The sequence below is a fragment of the Plectropomus leopardus genome, chromosome 14 (genome assembly GCF_008729295.1).
Source record: "Plectropomus leopardus isolate mb chromosome 14, YSFRI_Pleo_2.0, whole genome shotgun sequence".
Classification (NCBI taxonomy): Eukaryota; Metazoa; Chordata; class Actinopteri; order Perciformes; family Serranidae; genus Plectropomus; species Plectropomus leopardus.
In genome coordinates this window covers 29,141,808-29,158,579 of record NC_056476.1, presented here as the reverse complement: position 1 = coordinate 29,158,579, position 16,772 = coordinate 29,141,808, and the positions used below count along the sequence as shown (strand labels likewise).

At 39.7% G+C, this 16,772-nt stretch overlaps 1 protein-coding gene across 1 annotated transcript in view; it reads left to right on the top strand.

The window, feature by feature from the left end:
• The window catches only part of gabrb1 (gamma-aminobutyric acid type A receptor subunit beta1), a 62,355-nt gene that overhangs the window by 30,953 nt on the left and 14,630 nt on the right, over window positions 1-16,772 (top strand). The window contains exon 4 of the mRNA XM_042500743.1: window positions 787-1,007. Coding sequence (XP_042356677.1) covers window positions 787-1,007 — 221 coding nt within the window. The remainder of the gene's footprint in view (window positions 1-786; window positions 1,008-16,772) is intronic.

The following is a 16,772-nucleotide window of genomic DNA, read 5'->3' as shown; positions in this document are numbered from 1 at the left end:
ATATATATATATATATATATATATATATATATTATTATTATTATATATTATTATCTGATATTATCTGATATTTTTAAACCTGGACCCCAATTTTTGAAATTAATTTAGTTTAAAAAAAAGAGCAATGCTGCAAACAGCAGCAAAATAAGTTGCAAAGTAATCCCTCTGGGATAAAGTGCACTGTCAATTTTTTGTCCACTAATGGAGCTTGTTTTTCCTCACTCACAGGCTCACATTGTTATTCGAAGTCTTATGGAAAGAATCTCTACAGAGTTCAGCCTCCTCCTGGAACAGTGAGATCATTTTTGTTAAACAAGAAAAAGCCCCAGTGTGGAGCCCAGGGGAACTCCACAATTCCAAATTGTCCATTCAGATGCATTCTAGATGATTGGAGACCAAATAGCTTCTGTCCTGGAGATAGGATGTGAACCGCTTTCAGTCTCTATCAAAAAGTTCCACCCAGTCTTCCAGTTTGTCCAGCACTATTGTACTGGTCAGGGGTGTCAAAGTCAACAGTAACTGGGACTAGGGTTGAGATCTTTTCTAGATCAATTTCTCGATGAATATCATTAAAAACTGAAATGATAGCAGTTGCAGCACTATGGTGAGGCTAAAATCCAGGTTGAAAGTAACCATCTGAGGTTGAAAAGTTACTTAATGGCTAATACCCAACTCTACAACTCAAATCAGTTCTCACAGCGACAGAAGAAACCAAACAGCACTCAAGAAATTGGCCTGTCCAAGTTGATGTGCTAACCTCCCTCTCATGCCGTGTCATTCCTGCAGGACTACACCATCACCATGTACTTCCAGCAGTCCTGGAGAGACAAGCGCCTCTCCTACACCGGCATTCCTCTCAATCTCACCCTGGATAACCGGGTAGCAGACCAACTGTGGGTCCCCGACACCTACTTCATTAATGACAAGAAGTCCTTCGTCCACGGGGTGACGGTAAAGAACCGGATGATCCGACTGCACCCTGATGGGACTGTGCTCTATGGCCTCAGGTGAGAGCTGCTTCCACCCTTCACTTTTGTCATGAGGTTGTTTCTTGTATATTCAAACTGGGACCTCAGAACACTGAAAGGGCAAAAGCAGGAATGAGTATGGCATTTTTATGTGTTATTTGGTGTTGTCCGTTAACTGGTAAGCAGTTAATGGACAACAATGAAAGAAGTGGAACTGATACTTTTAATTTACATAAATGAGAACAGTAAACAACAAAAAATAAGGTCACTACTGGGGCCTGCACAAGCTGGCTGGTGGCCAAAAATGGTGTCAAGCACAGCAAACTACTTTTTTATTTGCTCAATTGTTAGTTTCATAATCACTTTTTTACCATATACATTCCTCCTTGCAGTAATCTAAAAGGGCTATTAAGTATGCAACCCAATCCCACTACCACCTTGTCAAATACTGATGGCAGTCGACTGAGTTTGCCCTCTGTGTCAGACACTGATGCATTTTGGTACCCTTCAGCAGTGGTAGGAGACGCGCTGGGCGGCAGCATTTTATGATGCTCAGAGCTACTGCCAATATATAAAGTTTGATGAAGTCTGCGTAGGGTGGCCAGGATGGGAGGTCAGTAGGTCAAACACTGCTTTGTCCCCTGTGAAATCAAAAGTCAATCGAGTTATGTTTTTTTAAAGATTTTTTGGGTAAGGATGTAGTTGACAGGAAACATTTAAGAGAGAGAGAGAGAGAGAGAGAGAGAGAGAGAGAGAGAGAGAGAGAGGGGATATGACAACTCGTCCGTGCTTTGCAGTGGACTTTTGCGTTTACATATTACACTCTAGGTATCTTTTAACGTCTGCTTTTGACTTTCTGGGATGCCACTACCATGATGTCAACAAAAGCACATGGTGGAATGATGCTGCATGTTGTTATATTTACGTAACTTTTGTAGCTGAGACCAAAGGAAGTAAACCAAAAAATAAAGTTTATTATGTACAATTTTAAGCCATCAGCCTATTAAAAACTAAAGTGCCATTGCATTTCTTATTCCTGCTGCACAATAAAAGCCTCCCATTGGTTTTCCAATAGAAAACGTAAAAATCATCAGCAAGAAATGTTGGTGTGCATTAAACCGCCAACCAAGTGTCAGTTCTATTGGTTGTCTCAGATTTGGCCATCTCATAGTGTTTAGATCTGCAGTATATCAGCATTTTATGTAGATCTATTTACAGCAACACATCCCTATTTCTGACTGTTGTGCTGCTGGGAAATGTATTTCAAAAAGTGTTTTGTGTCACTATGGCAACAGGCAAATAGCAGCTGTCATGTTAACTATTTTTTCTGTAACATAAGTGCACAACCAGGACTTTTAATACAGCTGTAGTTAATTTAGTTAACACTTTAACAACTGACATCCTTTTTCATGTGTTGTATTCAGAATCATTTTACTAGCATTTAAACCTGTAAAAATAAATTGATTTGATTTCTTTTAAAACACATGGGAGGAATGCAATGGGCAACTTGGCAAGAAAAGGGCTGCAAATTGAAAAATAAAATAAAAGTAAAAGATGTAAAGAAAAATGCCCCTAAAAAACTGGGGAGATTATTATATATTAAGTTGTATGTAAATAAATAATAATAAAAAAAAAATCAAAATGTCCTAAAAAGGTATACTATAAAAATATATATATATATATATATATATATATATATATACAGTATATATGTGTGTGTGTGTGTGTGTGTGTGTGTGTGTGTGTGTGTGTGTGTGTGTTACGGAAAGAAAATAGATTTTAAAATGTTTTGTCTTGCTTTTTAAGCACTTTCTTAAGGTAATTTTCTTGTTAATTTTTTTTTAATTTCTTGGTAATTCTTTTGGCCATTTTTTTTAAGTTGTCCATTGTGCTCCTCCCATGCTATTGAAAGAATAGAAGCCAATTTCCTCTGAAGTGAAAGGGTTAATCTAACCGTTTCCCTTTTTTAATGTGGTGGAACAGACAATAATAAAATGTAAATGAGCACATCTCGTGGCCCATCCACAGGGCACCCCGAGGTGCTGCAGCACCCACTTTGGGAACCACTGCAGTAGGGAGTGATCCAGTATATCATGATAAATTGGCACTCATTATATTGCCTGTCAGCCAGTCACACTGCAAACTGGGAGCTAAGTGTTGTGTAATGAACAGTAAATAAGAAAAAAAATGTCTGGCTTTCCAGCAATAAGACTGACTAACAACTCTGGATTAATGATTACATAAATGGTTACTTCCCAATTTAAAGCTGATTGGCTTTTCCAGAGAGTGGCAATAATAGAGTTTTATTCCTCACATGCATTTGTGAGTAGGTGTTTTTATAGTCCTGTTTTCTCAACAGTGAATACTCTTTATTAGAACATGACTTTTGGCCATGTTTGCATGCAGAAACACTGCAGAATCCTGTTAGCAGCAGCTGATTAGCATGGAGAACATTCCTCAAAGGCTTCCATCAGAGGACTAAGTGTTGCTCTGTGTGTGTCTCCTCTGGAGCTCTGAGGGAGAACCAGCTGGTAAATCATTTATGAAGCCTCTCCTGGTGCAGTGTACACTTGGCCGTGCCCTCTGCAGCAGAGCAGCGCTCCAATGAAGTGAGCTGCGTGGAGTTAACTGAGGAAACAGTGGGCCGGTCACTGTCAATAATTCAGTCCTCGGAGTTCAAAGGCATCCTGTGTTTCCGAAGGAGAGGAATGATGACTTGACAGTTTTCAGCTGAGTTTTTTTTTTTTTTTTTTTTTTTTAGCTCTGAGGCAATGCTGCACATTTTAATAAGGTGCTGTGGCGAACATCAAGGCCTGTCCTGGATCAGCATCCGATTCTGACATTTCAGATCGCTGTAGAATATAATGAGTTGCAGTGTTTAAAGTGCCATTGACCATTGAAGTTATTGGCTTATTTTATGCTCCCCTCTGGTTTCACTTTAACACATTAACACAAGTTTTTTTTTTATTACATTTATAATCTGTGTTGTATTAACAAGAAGTTCTCAGTAGGCAGATCCCCATTAGGCCCAATTGTAAAAATTAGTGTGTGTCCTCTCTTTTATTCTGTGCCCCCTCAGTGTGTTTGGATGTTTTTGTTGGTTTGTGAGTGCAGCACAGTTTATTGACTATAAGGATAATTTTCTAATAGTTCTCACTCATTTTTATGGCAAATTTTCTTGTAACCTTTCACAAATTCTGAGCAATTTGCAGGACATTTCAAGCCAAGTTCATTATTGTTTTTTTTTTTTTTTTTTGAAACAAATTTAAAAAATAGAAGGAAAAAGTCAACAAAAAAAACCTGGGAAAAGAAAATATTTTTGTTAAATTATTTTAAATATTTAATTATGATCATGATGAATATATTTTTTCCTTTGCTTTTTTTCCCAAGACTTTTTCCCCTAGCTTTTTAGGAATAAGTAAAGCTACTTATTTCTTAGAATTTGTGGAACACTTCTTACCACGTTGCTCTAAACCTTTTTTTTCCATGGTTCTGAGCAAAATTGAACCAAGTTGCTCAGAGTTAAAAGTTTTAAATGAGTCTGAACGCAGCACAAGATAAGTATTTTTAAGCACCCCAAAAGAATGTAATCACTGTACTATGGACATGCACACATAACTAATTTATCTTATCGCTTTGGTTCACTGTACATTTTGAAAGATGACCCCATGTGACCAGTATGTTTTTCCATAGGTGTGTCCCTGTCACCTGATCATCATTTACGTTTGTGTGTATGCATGTTAGGTTGACATGTGCAGTGTGTTGACGGTTTTGGCTGGCGTTGGTCAGCAGCATCATGGTGCACAGGATTTGGTGATGGTGTGGCAGGTGGCTGAGCAGCAGGCCCCTTTTACAGTTGACCAGCACAGGAACATAACCAACATGGCTATCATGGCAACATTTCATTTAGAGGAAGGAACTGCGATGAGTGTAAATCCTGTCGTACACAGCACCTGCCACAGCACCCCGAGACACAAACTGACACACGCCGTATTGATTTACAGTTAGACACGGACAGCCCTGAGACTGTTATACTGTAGCATTTAGCGTACAGGGTCTTCTTCACTTTACAGGCAGAGGAGATATAGATTTAGTCGTCTATGTTGCTCTCAGTTATTACCACACACTTAGAGCAATATCAGGTATCACCTCTCAGACGAATGTACAGAGGCTGCTCTCTGCTCTGATCTGCAGACAGTAATTTACTTTATTGTTCTATGTTTTTTGGGACATATTTCATTTAAATCTATATTTTCACCAGGTAACCATGTAGGGATGTAAGTTTCTGTTAACCCTTTTTAAAAAAAAAAAAATGGAAGGAAAGCAATGAAGAAACATCCAGAAACTGGCAAAAAATTTGTAAAAAGTACAAGAAAAATACCTGAAAATTTGCACACACAAAAAAACAAAAACAAAAACATAAACAAAAACAAGTGCAATAATTCTAAATATATCGTTTGAATTTATTGACAAGTGAACCTTCAAATAGCAGCCCAGGTCTCCCCCATGACTCAAGACTCTCAAGCTTTCCAGTGGTGTGACATGGAGAAATTGAGAGAGGTTTGACTTTGTGCCAAGCGGAGCGGAGACAACCAGTCCTGCTTGTTTTGATGTTTGATTCCATCCAGATAGGTTGGGTAACTATTAACAAAGAAAAAAAAGGGGGGAATTTTTTTTTTTTATTTAAAACATCAAAATTAGCTGAAAAAAGTACTTGAAATAAAATAATAATGCTGGAAAATAATTTTAACTAAATAATTATGATAATTATAAATGTGTAGTTTTCTGTACATTTTTTCCTAGCTTTAATATATATATATATATATATATATATATATATTTTTTTTTTGTTTTTCTAAAAATCAACTAATATCTTGTAATTTCTTGCTAAGATGTTCTTTGCCTTTTTTACATATTTTTGAAAGAAATCAAATTAATTTGCTTGATGTTTAAAGGTTGAAATACTTGTAAAGGTGTCTGAATGCAGGAAAAGTGATCCAGGTTTTTAAGGCTTAATTTTGCTTTTGATAGGCCGACACTCATTAACTGGTAACTAGTCAAGACATGAAATGCAAGAAGTAGTTTGGTGCTCCATTGTCTCAGTGAGCTTTAGCACTGTATTTCAAAGAGCTATCTACTTTAAGGTGGTGAAATTTGAATCTTTTGTGGTGTTAATGTGTTGACGTTTATTTTCTGTTGGCTTTGCTGACAGACAGCCTCCAAGCCGTGTTAACATGTGGAAACATTCAGGTGTACACCATGGATGTATTAAGTGGGATGGATACAGCTTTCCAGGCAGGCACTCCGCACTCCGTTCATTCCCATGATAGCTGCTCAGTAGTGCCTGACGCCAAAAACACTTGTTTTCCGTTGTATGAAAGTACCTGGATCGTCTGCATTAGGAGGCCCTTAGAGCACATGCACTAGAGTCTTATGGGTAGAATTTTATGTTATGATATGTGTTGACGCCGAACTAGGATACCTCTCCTTAAGCCAAACTAACCAGGTAGGCACACCACCGGTTAGTTTAGATTTCGGAAGATATATGAACTGTTTGAGGAACGGTTGGGTGAATATAGGAGTCAAACCTGAAATTGCCTTATAAAACATTCTGATTTACTTTAATTTTGTGTTTTCTCATGAATGTGGCTCTTATGGCTCTGTGGATCATGGTAACTTTGCACTTGCTGTGTTCTTTGTGGAGATAGTGGGAAACAAGGACTCAAGGACACGAAACAGTGTTTATTGGGGAAACCAGTGCTAGCTTTCTTCAACTCTCCATGAATCATTTCAAAGGCTTCAATACTACTATATACATTTGTCTACAGAAATGTATATGTACTCAATAAGACAGCCGGTTGCCTTATCTCTTTGATTTTGAACAGTTTTCGCATTTTTATAGTATACCATTATAGCTAACCTGTGCTCATTTCTGAGTACCATGGCCTGTCAATGCAGTCTGCACTGAAGCTTCCCATTCACACACAGGGACTCAAACACCAGAGGCGTGACAGGCTGCCATTCATTGACAAGTGAACCTCCAAATAGCAGCCCGGGTCTCCCCCATTACTCAAGACTCTCAAGCCTTCCAGTGGTGTGACATGGAGAAACTGAGAGAGGTTTGACTTTCTGCCAAGATAAAACAAAGCAGAGACAACCAGTCGTGCTTGTTTTGATTCCATCCAGAAACAGAAGAACAGCTGTTAGTACCCTGCTAGCACCAGACTTCAGTTTGATGCTACAAAGACATTGGATTCTTATGTCAGACACACATTAAATTTTGGTTGGAATGTTATTTTGCAAATGACAGATGTTCTTCATTAAGACAACATTGGCATTAGATGTTTGGAAGTCATTGGATTTTGGTTACTTAACAACACAACTTGAAATCATCAAAAAATTAAAGTAATCAGTTGTTAGGACAATGTCATTTGATTGGCATTAGAGATTATCCCGACATCAAAGCCCAAATTCAACCAAATTCCTAGAATTATAGAAACCTATACTGAAACCCACTCAGAAAACATATAAATAAAAAAATATAAACAGTCAAAACATCAATACATTTGGTTGCTTTGAATAGAATCATTTTTGGTGTTATTATATGTCAATAAACAGTTTGATGGCACCTGTTGCAGGAGCATATGTGGACAGTTGGCATCAGTTGAGAATGCAGCCAGACGGAACTTATCACATGTGCAAGGTTGAAACGCTGCTGGTTACGACATAATATACGAAGTATAACAGTCCCTACAGGGTGGGCAGGAGGAGTGGAAGATGAATCCAACAAACTGTAATGTGTTGGTTCTACACCTTACCATGTGCCTTATGCCCCTAATCCTAACCATCCATGCCAGCATGTGCTTTTGCTGACATTCTGGTATTGGTTGCCATGTGCTTTTGTTGCCTAAACGTGTGCAGCTTTTGTTGGCATCAAAGAAGCATCATCCGAGAACCTCAACAGCAGACATAGAAGGATATCTGGAGCATAACATGTAGATGTGGAAGTCCACTGCAAAGCGACAACATGTGACGACTTGGGAGAAAGTGTTGGTTAAGTATCATTGCAGTGGCAAGTTTCAGGCTCATAAGAGATAAACTGCTGATTTCAGAAGCTTCCCAGTTGATTGACTGTGGATCTGTACCTGGCTGACCCAGCCCTGTGTATGTTAGTTTTACCCTAGAAAGAGCTGCATGTCTGCACACATCAGGTGCATCACCCTGCAGGATGTTCCAGCTGAGAGTTGGTTTTCAGCAGATGAAATGCCCAGGTGGCAAAGACACACACACACACACATACACACACACACATGCACGCAAAGAGAGAGACACAATGACAGAGAGAGGGAGATAAAGCAGTATATCAGGACAGAACTGGAGTGCTTTCCATTTAGGCCCAAACAGGAAAGAGCATGTTGAAAAGGACAGAGAGCAGTGGCTAGATTTGTCCAAAAACAACAGTGGCTGGCCCTGCCTTCATGGCTGAGTGAACACAGGCCTTGTGGGCTGTCCTCATCATTCCCTGTCTCCTCCAAGGTAAACATGATAAGCAGTGCCTGATTCCTCCCTAAGTCAGTTCACACACAACATATCCCCTCTGCCTCGCCCAAATCTCCTTCAATTTTTGATCTTTCCATCTCGCTTATTTAACCCAACCCCTCCCCTTCTTCTTTCTCCTCTTTTTAATGCTGCCCTTGAATTTTCATTCCACTGAGGAGGCTGTTTCCAGATTGAGAGAAAACATTATAGTGATGAAAATGCCAATCCTTTTTATGGTGATATTGTCAGCTTGATGGAACAGCATCTATCTGCATCTGCGCCTGAGACCTCATGACGTGGCACACCCATATGCCATCATATTATGCATCCATCAGTAAAGGACAGTTTAATTGTGCTACTGTCATGTTAGTTTATGTTTTTTTCGTCTTAGTAAATAACAGAAAAGTTATTTGTCAGTTCCCAAAATTACCCAGGTTGTTACAAAAAGTACTCATGTAAGCTGCTTCTGTGGTTAGCGGGAGATTGTGAAGCAAAACAAACTGACTTCATGAGGTTTTGCGACACTATAACAAACATCATTCTACTGCAAGCCTTCACTTCTGAGAGAAGACAGACCCGAACACAAGAGGCATTTTGTTGTGACGGACACTGGCATGTTTTGACTGGCGACATAAAAATTATACGAAGAAAAACAACATAGACTGAAAAAAGTTAAATTAAAGTGGCTCAGTTTTTCATTGTTCAGTTTTAGTTTAAAGCTACAGTTTTGATCTTCTTTCTCCCCCTTCCGGTAGTGAGAGTTATTACAAAATACTATCAATGTGTGCTTATGACATATCTGCAGGTAAGCTTGTCGCATCTCCCCAGCCCCCGAGGAGAGCTGTCCTTTTTTGACTCCTTCCTCTGAGTTTCTTTTTTATCTGGAGCATCTACTCTGTAGCTTCTGTCACAATCCTAGTTGCTGCTTTGTTGTAGTTATTCCTCATCTCCCTATTTTACATCTTTTTTTTCCAGCCCTGACAACATTCTCTTCCAACATGTTCTCATACTCATCACATGGTGCCACTCTGCCAGTGACCTTCTGCATTCTAGGTATCCTTCTGCGTCAGCTGTTCACGCTCTGAGATGCTGTTACTGTGATGTCAACAAATGCACATGGTGGGATGACACAGCGTGGTCCTTATGTTTACACAACAACACATGGCAACCAATGGGACCATCATGATGGTTAGGATGAGGCAACGAAGTCACAGATGGTTAGGCTTAGGCAGAAGAAGCACATGATAAGGTGTGGACAAAGGAAAACTTGCATCCAAATTGGAAGCAAACTCCAGAATCCAGACACCCACCTGCCTAAACATTCATTCATTGATTCATTGTCCGTAACTGCCTGTCCTCGCAAAGGTTGTCGGGGGGCTGGAGCTAATCTCGGCTGTCATCAGGCGGAAGGCGGGGTACACCCTGGACAGGTCGCCAGACTATCACAGGGCCGACACATATAGACAGACAACCTTTCACATTCACAGTCAAACCTAAGGGCAATTTAGAGTCACCAATAAACCTGAGCTGCATGTCTTTGGACTGTGGGAGGAAGCCGGAGACCCCGGAGAGAACCCATGCAGGCACAGGGAGAACATGCAAACTCTGCACAGAAGGGCCCCCGCCCATGGACCGAACCCCGTTCCAACCCGGTATCAAACCAGCAACCCTCTTGCTGTGAGGAAACAGTGCTAACCATGACCCACCTTATATTATATTGTCAACAGCAGCACTGCAACCTGACACTGTCCATCAGTGTTTCATGCACATGCGACCAGTTCCTTCCAGAGTCATTCTCAAGTGATGCCGCCTGTGCGTGTTGTATGTGGACGCACCCGATGTCATTGGCATTGGTTAGATTTAGGCATAAGAGGCACATGGTAAGGTGTAGAATTTAAAAAAACATCCACAAGCTGCAGATTGCTGTAATGCGGCTTGATTGATACAATCACAAGATGGTCTCTAGTTTATTATTTTTTTCTATTTCAAACTGTCAACACTCTCACCCCCTGTTACATATCACTTCTGGTGTGCCTGAACAGAAACGTTGCCGCCAAAACTCTGATATACTGAGAAACACAGAGAGTTTTCCCTGGTGGCCAGTGGTTTAATCAGCATTGTGTGACTGTGTTCAGCAAGAGCTTGAATGTAACAGACTTTCATTTATATGTTAAAGTTCTGCACTCTACCTTTAAGGTAGAAAATCCAATAAATAGAAGGTTCACGGCCCATTGACGCTGCACATTTCAACTTGTGAAACAGATATTGTCCATATGACATCTAGGTTATGGCTTTTATCAGTCTGATAACATTATCAAATACAAATTATCTGATCTCTACAGTCTGGCACTTAATACAATAACATGCAGTAATACTTCTCACTTTATATAATAATGGCGTTTAATCAGCAGCACTACTTTCTCTTCTCTGCCCTGAAATCATATTTTCAGACAGCAGGAGGACATGTCTCTTTCCTCCACCACTCTGGGTTCAGCTTTTCACAGTTTGTGAAGGAGCTGGGAAGATTTCTTTCACACTGGCATGCTGCAGAATCATTATCCCCTGCAGGCTCCCACAATTATTCATCCAGTGTGCTCACTGCCGACACAAGGGCTATATTTAGGTTTGCCAAAATGACCTCACCACTGACTGGCACATACACATTTTGGTTGTTAGTAGCTCAACACCTTACTTTGGCTCATAAAACACATAAGACACATATGGTCTATTTGTTTATAGTCAGTATTCCACAGAGCCAGCAGCATCAGACCTTTTTTGGCTGCGACTGATGGAGGATGGCTGTCCTCAATAGCTACAGAGATAAAAGATGACAGAGCAGCCACAGTTAGGTCTGTGCTGCTGGGCCTGTGCTGATGCACACTTTATAAAGAGTCAGAAGTGGTCCCATGATCTCATGAAATGATGTAACATAAGAACAAATTTTAAGTGATACATTTGCATCTATGCATATATGTTTTTTTGCAACATGTTCTCATCCCAAGTCGTCACATATTGCTGCTCTGCATCTACATGTTACTTTTTATGTAATCCTCTGCGTCTGCTGTTGACATTGCAGGATGCTGCTACTGTGATGTCAACACAAGCACATGGTGGGATGATGCTGCATGAGTTATGTTTGGGCAACAATGGCACATGGCAACCAACGCGGGGACGTCAACAAATGCAAATGCTGGCATAGATGGATAGGATTGGGCAAAATGGGCCACAGAGGATTAGGATTAGGGGAAGGAGACACATGGTAAAATGTAGAAAAAGATCACATTCACATGGGAAGCAAACACTGGATTCCAGCATGAAAGTCCAGGGTTTGTTTGACCCATCAACCTACCCTACAGTCTGCCCTAGCACCCTCACACTCATTAAATATGGTTGTTAGTGGCAGAGTTTCAATCTGATGCTGTTCAGCCATGTTTCATGCGGATGTGACAGATTCTGTCCAGTCGTGTTCTCAAGTGACAGCACGTTGAATCATGCGGACATTGCAGGTGCTGTTTGGCCATCTGCTGGCGTATAATAACAACGTGACTGGTTCTGTCCTACCATGCTCTAACCTGACACCATCTATGCAAATGGTGGCTTTTAGCATTGCGATGTTACACCAAAACCACTGTCAAAGTGGCAGTATTTTTGAGTGACGAGAGACACATAAAATTTAACATTGCTCATTATTTGCAAAGAAATGGGGGATACAGTTTACCGAGCATTAGCTGCTCCTATGTAACGTGCTCTCTATAAACAGATTTCTGCATATGTAAGCAGAAACGGCTGAAAATGATTTCATTCTGGTTTCCGTTTGTTGTCCAAGTACTACTTTGTTGTCCAAGTTGTGTAATTAGCGTAAAGTTATTGTGATAAGGATTAGGAAATTTAGTGACAACGTACCTTTAAATTACTCAGACTTCACATGCTTCTGAACACCTGTCTCCAGGGGGAAGAGTGTGGTTTTGTGACCCATCCACCACTTCTACCAGCCTCCTTAAAAGACCAGTTCTTTCTCTACTCCTGTCAGCACATTAGTCGTGCAACACGTTTTCATCCAAACTCGTCACATGGTGCTGCTCTGTTAGTGACCTTCTGCATCTATTTACGACATTTTAGGTATCCTCATGCATCAGCTGTTCTTGCTCCGGGATGCCGTTACCATGATGTCAACAAATGCACATGGTGGGATGTTGCTGCATGGTCCGTGTGTTTACACAACAGCACATGGCGACCAGCGCATACTGTCATAATAGTTAGGATCAGGCAACAAAATCACAGATAGTAAGGTTTATGCAAAAGAGGCACATGGTAAGGTGTAGAAAATAAAAACACAGGAAGCGAACTCTGGACTCTCGCATGAAAGTCAATTTAAGTGAGACCCCTCCACCTCCCCTAACACTCACACTCCAAGCACACTCATGCTCCCTATATTACATTGTTAAAGTGGCATCATTATCTTATGCTGTCCTTCAGCCTTTCATGCACACACGACCAGTTCCATCTGGCAGCATTCTCAAGTGATGCCGCCTGTGCGCATTTTATGTGAAAGTGCCATTCGCTGGCTTATAATAACAACATCACCAATACTGACCAAGTACCTTGTCATCTGACACCATCCAGCCACGTTCCAGGTGGATGTGGAAGATGGCTTTGGCGTCACTCTCGTAACACTGAAAGCACTGACACTGACAGAGCAAACATATTTGACAAGTACAGAGTGAGAATAGGCTGGATCGTGAGATTGCAGCCTTCCAAAAAAACATGGAACATGTGTTATGAATGAGGTACTAATTTATGATGACATGGAAAATGGACGAATTTTGTTGCATTACTTTTTGTAGGAATATACAAACAGTGCATGAGAACATCTCAACCTCAGCTGACCCACTGGCTCAAGAAATGAAAGCCCATGATGGCCCAGCTAACTAGCCATCAAGCACTCAGTGTTATCACTCAATTTATTGGGTGTTATCAGTGGTCGGCAGCATAATAGATATGGAATAGAAGGGGCCTGCTACACAGACTAATATGTTTAGAATGCTGTTATCAGCACAATAAATGCCTGTTAGCATTGGGAGAAAAGAATGTATCACTTTTCTTAGGTGAGGTGCAAAGCCTACATGGTTAGGTTTAGTTACAAACCATCATGGTTTGGCATTAAATAAGTACAATACACAGATGAGGTGAGTTTACAGACAAGTGAGTTGATTTTCTCATCTTGATCAGTGACACAAGGCCACATGCCACCATTGTCCAAAGCCACCCACAAAGCAAGAGACTTCCAAAATAGACAAAACAGCCTAAATTTAACGCAAAATATAGCAGCGCTGATGGAGAAGCAACTGGAAACATCTGTGCCTACGTCACTTTTGCCATTATGGAACGGTTGAATTGCAACATCCTAGAAGTCCTTCCTGACAAGTCACAGAGCTGACACACACTATTTTTACTGCCCGTCAACGCTCTCTGCACCTGCTTTATAATTCATCTAGTGCTTTCTAATGCGTTCAGTGTGTCCAGGAGATGGATCCACAGCCCCAGAATATTAAACAAGGTACAAAAATAATGAATATTTATGTCTTGAGGGGCTTTTTACGTCCTGACGCTGTAACAGCTGAGTATAGGGAGATGTGCATTTATCTGGACACCCACTCAGCAGGGTGAAAAGAGATGATCCAGGAGAGCATCAGTATATATATATATTATTTTTTTTGGCTTCAAAAGTCACAGTTGTCATTGCTTTTCTCTCACCAGTAAAGGTTTGCTTACGCAAACTTATTTTCAATTTACTTTCTAATATGTGTTAAGAAAAAAACTTTTTGCTCAAAATAAAATGTGTAATGTTTCTGCAGAGCTCTGAGCAGCCATTAGTAAAAGAAATGCAAACCACTGCCACAATTAACCCCGGGACAGATGGCTTATTGGGAAGCAGATGATACAGATATATGTTAAGTACATTTCCTAACCACCTGTACTTAAGTCAAATCTAAACAAAAGCATCCACTGAAGCTTGTTTAAACCAGTAAGAAGAAGGCAATGACCGACTAAACAAGAATTGGCCCCCAAAATTTGCAGTAAATTAGAAAGAAGTTACAAGAAAAATACATAAAATAAGCAACAAAAAAAGAAAGAAAAAAGAAGAAGAAAATAACCTTAACATATAATGAATAATCCTGTAACATAATTCTGAAACATAATTTTAAATATAGAATTAGAAGAACTATAAATCTAGATTTATGGACATTTTGCTTGTTTTGGGATAATATCTAATAATCTTCCCACTGCTAACTTTCAAGTCGTTTTCTTGACAGATTTTACATTTTTTCTTTTGCATTATTTTGACATTTCTAGCTAAGTTGCTGTAGGTGTGGCTGGCTGGCTAGCTGTGCTGGAGCACATTTTTGCAATTTTTTTACAGCTGCCAGTATTCAGAGTGTACACAGTTCATTGCTTACCTCAAAAGTTCTCAGAAGTGAATTTAGCAATAACATATATATTGTAAAAAAAACAAACAAAAAAAAAAACAAAAACAAACATGAATTGGTTATCTTGCTAAGTTTAGGTGATACCTGCGCAACACAGTACATAGATGTGTTTGGCATAACATCAAAATGGATACTTCTTCACATTCTGTTTATTTTTTTATTGATTTAAATTAAAATTCAAGTATCACCTATGCAGACTTATTTAAACAATTGAATTTAAATTTCTGTACACTATTTCAGAGGTCCATCTTTTTCAGTAGGAAGTGTTGATTTTAACTTAAAGCATTTTGATCTTGATTGATTTTGAGAATATGAATATGTTTAAATATTCATTTTACTTCATCTTAGGCCTTAAAGAGCTCTGATGCTTCCTAACTTAATACATTGCAGACCTCATTTTAGTATAGTATGCATACCTGTCACTAAAGGATATGAGGCATGCAGGGATCATTTGTCCTGTGTATCCACTGTGCTGCCAGATTTACAGTTTGAATGATTGTAACTGCATGTCAACAAGAAAATTGCTTGTCCATAAGCCGTGAAATATATTTTCCCATTACAGCATTATATGCCTAAACGGTTTTAGTGGTTTGCTGGGATGAGGTTTAATTGTGTTTTGTGTTTTAAACAATTGATTTTGATGACTGGCCCTTTCGCTGTACAACAAACCCATAATCAGCCGTATGAGGCTATAACCAGGGCCTGCTGCTGTTACACACTAAATGAATAGGACCAACACACTACAGCCTCTTTCACTCTTGTGGAGAGAGTGTTAGTGGCTCTCATAAACAAAGCTCAGAAATGTTAAAAAACTTGATGACTCAATCAGTAATTCTCTCCTAAACTGTCAAACTGAAGTGTTTCCTCCTTCAGATGTGAGACTTCAAAGCGGGGAAGTCGCGGGTTTCACCCAATTGCCTGGATTTTAGTGTTAATTCTTAATTACTCATAGTTGTAATTAAGATTGAACATGAGGCTTTTCAAAGGGAGGGGAGCTGCAGTCGTGACTTCAGTCAGTGCAATGGCAATTATGGGAAAGAAACAGATAGTTCAGTGACGTACAAGGATTTGGGTGATTGAGAACGGAGTAGGTAGGAAGTGTGTTGTGGGATTCAACCTGAGTGTGAGGGGTAAGCTGTATTGTTCATTGTTTTATAAAAACAGTTGTTTTTCCCAGGCATTAGGGAATTAAATGCATTCTGGATGTGTTATAGTGAGGAGTGAATTGGCTAGGTGTGCCCATACTAATTGAGGATTTGTAGTCATTTAAGTACAGTAAAGGCACCGTGTGTTAATTCTCATGATGGATTTTTCCTCAGATATCAGTATATGACTTAAAACCTTTTTCTTTTCGGAGATATGTAGTCAGTATTGGCAACTATGAATCTCAAATAACCATTATGATGTATGGAGTCCCACTAGGATCTGTTCTTGGGCCCCTCCTGTTCAATAGTTCACGCTTTCTTTTGGTCAAATTCTAGACTACAAGGTCACTTACCTTAGCTATGCAGATGCAACCAGATCTATCTAGCACTCACACCAAATGCCTTTGGTTTTATAGGCTTGCATTTTCTGTGCCTTGAAAAGGTAAATATTTGCATGCAACAGAATAAGATTAGACTTAAATAGATTAGACTGAAATAAAACCAATACTCATGTCAAGAACCTTGATGTAATCACTGATGAAGACGTTGGTCATTGTAAGTGCTATAATGTAGACAATTGGACTTTCTTGCATTTCTTGAAGACATTTCACCTCTCATCCAGTGGCCACATG